Raw genomic sequence first — 6,000 nt, 5'->3', positions numbered from 1 at the left:
ATGCCGGGGACCCGCGGGCCGCTTTCCTCTCTGCTCCTGGTGCTGCTGTTGCTGCTGAGGGGACGGCCGACGGCGGCCGCCGCCACCCGCCCGCAGCCGGAGCGAGCGGCGCTACCGGGGGGAGCCCCCGCCTCGGCGGCCTCAGGTAACGGCCCCTGACCTGCCGTCGCTTCCCGCCTTCCCCGAGGAGAATTCTCCTCTCCCTCCGCGGGGAGCGCGACCCCGTTTGCGCGAAGCATTAAAATGGGGCAGGGGAGATAAGCGGCTGTGGCGCAGGGTCGGGCGGAGCAGAACCGTGTTGGTGCGGCTGTGCCGTACCTGCGCGGAGGCTGCGAGAGAGGAGCCGAGCGGAGCGGGATCCATCTTTGATAGCGCGGCTGCCCCGAGGCGGGAGGGGAGGGGAGGGGAGGTGAGGGAAGGGAGGCGCGCGGCGCGCCCCGCGAGGTGCCGTTCGCGGGGTGCAGTCCTCGGCGGGCGCCGGGCCGCCGAATCACCGCCGGCCGCCGCCGTATCCGCGCGCGGAGCTGCGGCCACCGCGTTTGTAGATGCGTTCTGAAGCCTTCAGGGCTCGAGTTAGGAGCAGGCTAACGTTTGCCTTGACGTATTGCCTTTCGTCGGAGGATCCCGGAGCGGTTTCAGGCGTTAATTATTGAAGCTCTTTTAGCACCCGGGTTCCATTTGGGGTTTCGGTGGAGCATATGCTTGGCTGTGCCGCGTGTGCGTTTCTGTTTCCAGCTGCCTCCGAGAAGGTAATGTATGCTTAGCTTTGGGCATATGGTTAGCATTGCTGCGGAATCGAAGTGCGTGCACACCAAGGTGTGTATGTGAACTGGGAAACAAGCACAAAGGAAGGGGAAAAAAATCCCAGATTATGGTCTTGTAAGTTCTTAAATGTGGGAAGCAAGAAGCCACATTGGGTAGAATGTGAACAGATGCTTGAATGTTCCTGATACGTGCTTAGAAATGTATTAATTTGATTTTTGTGGTTTATTGGTTGCTTTTTTTTTTTTTTTTTTAATTGCTTTAAGTCAAAAGGTCTTACTTGTAGGACTGCGAGGAAGGCTGTCCTCCTTTGGAACAGATTCTTTTCTCGTTATTTTGGCTCTCTTCTTGTTTTCAGAGGAATGTGACATGCATCACCACTGTGAAAAGGCACTGTCAGCATTTCTACCTTGTGCAGCCAGCGTTTTGCTCATTAAAACTAGCAAAAAAGACCGTTTTTTGTGATTTGCCGATTCTCTCTGGATTTGTGTAATGATTGTGTTTTGTTCTGAGAAGCTCTGGGACCTTGCTGCCATCAGTGCTGCCAAAATCCCTGTGGTACCCAGTCTGACCCCAGCACCATTTGTTCACAGTTGTGGCTGTTGCAGATCCGCGTGCCTGGCGGTTGCTGCTTTGCTTTATTTGCTTACTGTGTCTCGTGGCTTTGCAAGTGCTGAAATGATAATATGGGATGTAGCTTTCATAATCAATCCCACCTTACGAATGTTAGAAGCAATCATTTGTACTGCCCTTAGCATTTGGTTATGTCACGTCTAACCACAGCTACAGCTTTGTTTCACTCGTTGGCTGGCTTTCTAAATCATCTCTTTTTTTTTCCTGTCATAACAAATTGATAAAACCTACAGTGATAAATCTTAAAAAGCAACAAGCTAATCACCATCAGGAAACCTCCTATGAAATCTGCTAAGCGCTGCTGTATTTCATGTGGCATTTCCTTTCCATCAAGTGCTGTGGGTAACTTTTGTTATCTCGATGCATCTGATATTTTAAAAAGAAATGGCTTGACTCTGGACCTGGATTTATCAGATATTCGTGTCCCACCCCCTCTCAGTGAGCTGTCCTTGTGATGGCTCACTGCCGAAAGGCAGGCAGGATAAATGGCTGTTGCTTTGCCCGCAGGATGCTGGCAGCAGAGCGTTCCCTAAGGGCAGTGCTCTGAAAGGCCGCTCCTGCAGCAGCTGCAGACCCTGTGCTGGGGATCTGCAGGCAAGCGGAAGGGGAGAAACCTGAGTTTGGATTCGTGCTGGTTGTTTGTGATTCCAGTGTTGAAAGGGAGGAGACATAACCTCCTAGAACAGAGAGCTGAGGTTGGAGTTCACAACCTTTTCTCGTTTGACGCTCCGATATCTATGTCCCTGCTCTGTCCGGGCTAATTATGCAGTTTAACAGATCAATTCCCTCCTGGCTTAACAAACTTCTGCCAGAGTAATTAACATGCTGCTTAGGAAGAGATGCTCACGTCTGCACAGCTGTGTGTGAGGGTGCTGGGGTGCACAATGTACTGCTAACACTGAAGTGGAGTGATGAGGAGGCCATTGCGTGTGATTGAATAGTTTTTCTGTTCTCCTCCTCTTTCTTCTCCCTTAAAAACAACAACAAACCCACTGCTGCCAGAAGAAATAATAAAATACTGAAGGGTAGGCAATGAAAATGTGCACAAGAGAGACTTGGTTCGAAAAGTTACTCTGACTCATGCTATCTAATGAATGTAGCTATTCTTCCAAATTATAGAAGAAAGTATTCAGGAGGAGAAAGCCAGCCGTTGTGGTGAAGGTGCTGATTGCCAAAGTGGAGAGCCTGTCTTGGTTCCTTGTTATTCATAGGGAGTTTTTCCATTTTCTGTGTGTCGGTTCAGACATCTGGGCTCTGGTGTGCAGCGGTGATCAAAGCGAAGTCAGTGCGAGCTTCAGATACTCAGCATTGGGTCTGTGGGTTTGAGCGCAGGATTCAGGAGGCAGTAAATTATAGTTGTGGCTTTGATCCTGCCAAATGTTATTTATTTATTTTCTTTGCTAATGTGTATCAATGCACATTCTTTGCAGGAGGTATGGGGGTTGTAGTTGACAACGTTTAAGAAGCGTGGATATTCTGGAAGTGGTTCGTTGTTATTCTCGTTATCATGTAGATCCTGTGCAGTAATCTAAGCAGAGACCCCTAATTGCATACGTGACTCTTAACTGCCTCGGTTCTGTGGCAGATCTGATGTGTACTGAATGAACAATGCTGGGGGAAAAACAGCCATTGTGTGAGTAGGAGCTATCACAGTGTGTGTAAATAAATAGGAAGATGTGCACCTTATTAAGGTCTCAAAAAAGAAAACAAAAAAACCAACGTTAAGTTAGGTTTAAACTGTGTTGAAGAATACTAATTGTCATGTCCTTAAGCATATGTCGTATCACTGCATGTTTTGCTCTGTGGGTACTCGCCATACCCTTTGAGATCCCAGCATCAACAAGTAAAGACTTGACTTGCCTTCCAACATAATAAATCATCTCCAATCTACATTATGTTATGAATTCAGGGAAAAGAAACTTTTTTATTTTGCTTTTCTTTTGCTGTTGTTTTTTTTTTTTTAATGGCAGGTGGCCTTGTACAGGACAGATCAGCTTGGATTTTTGCTGGGTGAAATGCAGGCGGTAGCAGGTGACAGCTCTGTTGGTTGAGGCTGATAAGAGAAATACTTGAATGCTGGAAAGCTCTGAAGAAAATAAGAGGCTAATTTTGTCAGCCATGTCTGGATGCTGCCTGTGCAATTGGACTCTGTGCCTGTTTCTCAGCATTATCTATTTGCCTCTGATATTAAGTTGCTATCTAATTTGAAGCCATGTTCTAGACAAGGGATTTCTCACGAAAATTTTTCGAAACTTCTTTGTCTTATTTGTTCTGATCATTCAGGGAGGAGGTAGCTTTCTTGTGTGTCCTTTCTTCTGAAATAATGAAACAGAAGTATTTCTGACGCTGTCTTGCGTTTGGTTTTGATAGCTTGTTCTGTCAATCTGATTTGAGTTAGTGATAATGAATTGTCACCCACTTCTGTTTGTTTGTTTTAATAATACAGTGCTGTGTGAATGATTCGTTGCTTGGTGTTGTCTTGCCCCTCTAGGCAGTGGGCAGGGCATTAGTAGGGTAGGAATAAACCCAGTGCTGCTTTAGAGCTTCTGGTGCAGGCAGAGACCCTGAAAAAATGAGTGAGGAGTTAAAAGCTGTATAGGAAATGGTGCAGTGTTCTTACTAAGAAGAAAATTGAGCAGTTTTAACATCTAGCTAAACAAGACAGTTTGTGCTGAGAAAGTCAGGGCTGTCTAATTAAAGAGCTCTAATCAGCTCTGGGGTTAATTGTTTCAGACAACCGGGAAAATGTTTTTCTTACCCAGTTGGTATTGGAATGTAACTGGTGTCAGGGCAGATGAAGTATTTTTAAGGTATCAAAGCTTATGAGTGAAATTATACTACTTGTTTACTATTTGGACATGGAGGACCTAGTTGAGGATTTTTGACAAAAGAGAATTTTTAATGCTTTAAATTATTTCAGATGTAAATGTTTGTTGGGAACTGGTATGTTTCGTATGTAGAGAACTTCCATGAAACTGAGGAGAGACTGAGTTGCGATATGGAAAACAATTCATTATCAAAAAGAACTGCAAAAGTATTACATGCATGCAACAACAAGATGGTGTTGTGCAAGCAGCAATGAAATTTCAAACAGCCAACTGCACTTCCTTGATAGGAGCTTGGAAAAGAGCTATTTAGTTGCTCCTGAATTTTCTCAGCCTCTGAAATATGTAGTAGTGGTTTCTCAGTTAGGTGAGAACGCACAGAAAGATTGCAAGTCTTAAACTTGTCCTGATTTATTAGACCTGATGGTCTTAAGTGACTTAGCTTTCTGTGCTGCTGTGAAGCTTAGTAATAGAACAGAACACAAGGAGGGGCATTAGGACGCATGAGAGAGGTGATAAAGCATCTGTAGTTTGAGTTAGAAGGGAGTAATGAAAAAAGAGGAGATTTCATTTGTTTGTCCATGTGTTCCTCAGTTTAAGCTATTCTGTCCCTAATAGAAGAAAAAGAAGAGTTTGCATTTCTGTCGTTGAGCACAAAGAAAAAAAATGTTACTTTGCTAACTTTGGTGAAGCGTGTAGGTATAAATGGGAAAGTGCTGGAGAGTTCTGAACAGGTAGGTAGCTTTCGAGTATTTTTAGTGAAACCTGGAATATATTACACAGCATTTAAAAAAAAAAAAAAAAAAAAAAAAAAAGAAACAAGTTGGGAGAAGGAAGGGCAGGATTGACTATTTATGAAAATGGGATCCATGGTTCCACCTGGCAGAAGTGGCAGGAAGTGGGAGCCATCAGTGATGGCAGGAAGCTGGATTGCAAGGGGTGGTTTTTGCAGTTCTTTGTTTTGTTCAAGTTTCATTGCTTCTCTTAGTCTCCTGGCAGGCAAGACACTATCAAAGACTAATTGATATGTAAAAAACATTCACCCAGTTGCTGTCGTGCTTAAAAAAAAAAAAAAAAAAAAAAGGCTGTTTAGTGATTTGGAATACAAGTGCTATCTGTGTCACTGGGGAGCTGTGGTATGTTTCATCTGTGAGCTAGCTGAGTGGATGAAGCCTCTGAAGACAGAGGCAAAGATCTGAGAGGAAAGCTTATTCAGAATGAACCTCTTTTTTGGCATTAAAAAAAAAAAAGGGAATTACTCTTTTGCCTAGAAAGCTGCACATTTTTTGTCATCAGTGTACCTTGCTGCAGCAGATGAGGATTTGAGGCGTGATGTGATAGAACAGTTGAGTCCTCTGTATCACTGCTGGTTTAATTCCAGATTTGGAGGTTGAGAGCAAGCCGGTGTGTCATCGGAGCACCCAGATCGATTGGTTAGGAATGGCCTTTGCACTGTAGAGGTTAGTGCAGTTTTGAATTACCCTTCTGTGTTCTGTAGGGTGAAAACATCACCAGTGATAGCTTGTCCTACGTAATCTGGTTTGACAGGACATAGCCAGCAGAATTTCAGTACACCTTATACGTGCTCCTAAATAGCATCTTCCACACGTCTGCAGGAAACAGCCCCTCACAGGCTGCAGAGGGGCTATTGCACTTCCTGCTTTGCGCTCATTGTTTCAGAGGAAACATGAGGCTTGAAATTTTGATGATAGCACATTTGAAATGAGGATATGAATGTGCACAGCCGTACAATCAGCAGCATGGAAGTGTTTGATGAAAT

General features: G+C 44.8%; 1 protein-coding gene across 1 annotated transcript in view; it reads left to right on the top strand.

Moving 5' to 3' along the window:
- Positions 1–6,000, top strand: part of FAM171B (family with sequence similarity 171 member B) — a gene marked incomplete at both ends in the record, with an annotated part of 30,116 nt that continues 24,116 nt past the window's right edge. Inside the window, one exon of the mRNA XM_079538915.1 lies at positions 1–145. Coding sequence (XP_079395041.1) covers positions 1–145 — 145 coding nt within the window. The remainder of the gene's footprint in view (positions 146–6,000) is intronic.

This window comes from Tetrao urogallus (genome assembly GCF_951394365.1).
Source record: "Tetrao urogallus genome assembly, chromosome: 8".
Taxonomy (NCBI): domain Eukaryota; kingdom Metazoa; phylum Chordata; class Aves; order Galliformes; family Phasianidae; genus Tetrao; species Tetrao urogallus.
The sequence above is the reverse complement of the archived record's forward strand: the minus strand, read 5'-3'. Positions and strand labels throughout refer to the sequence as shown.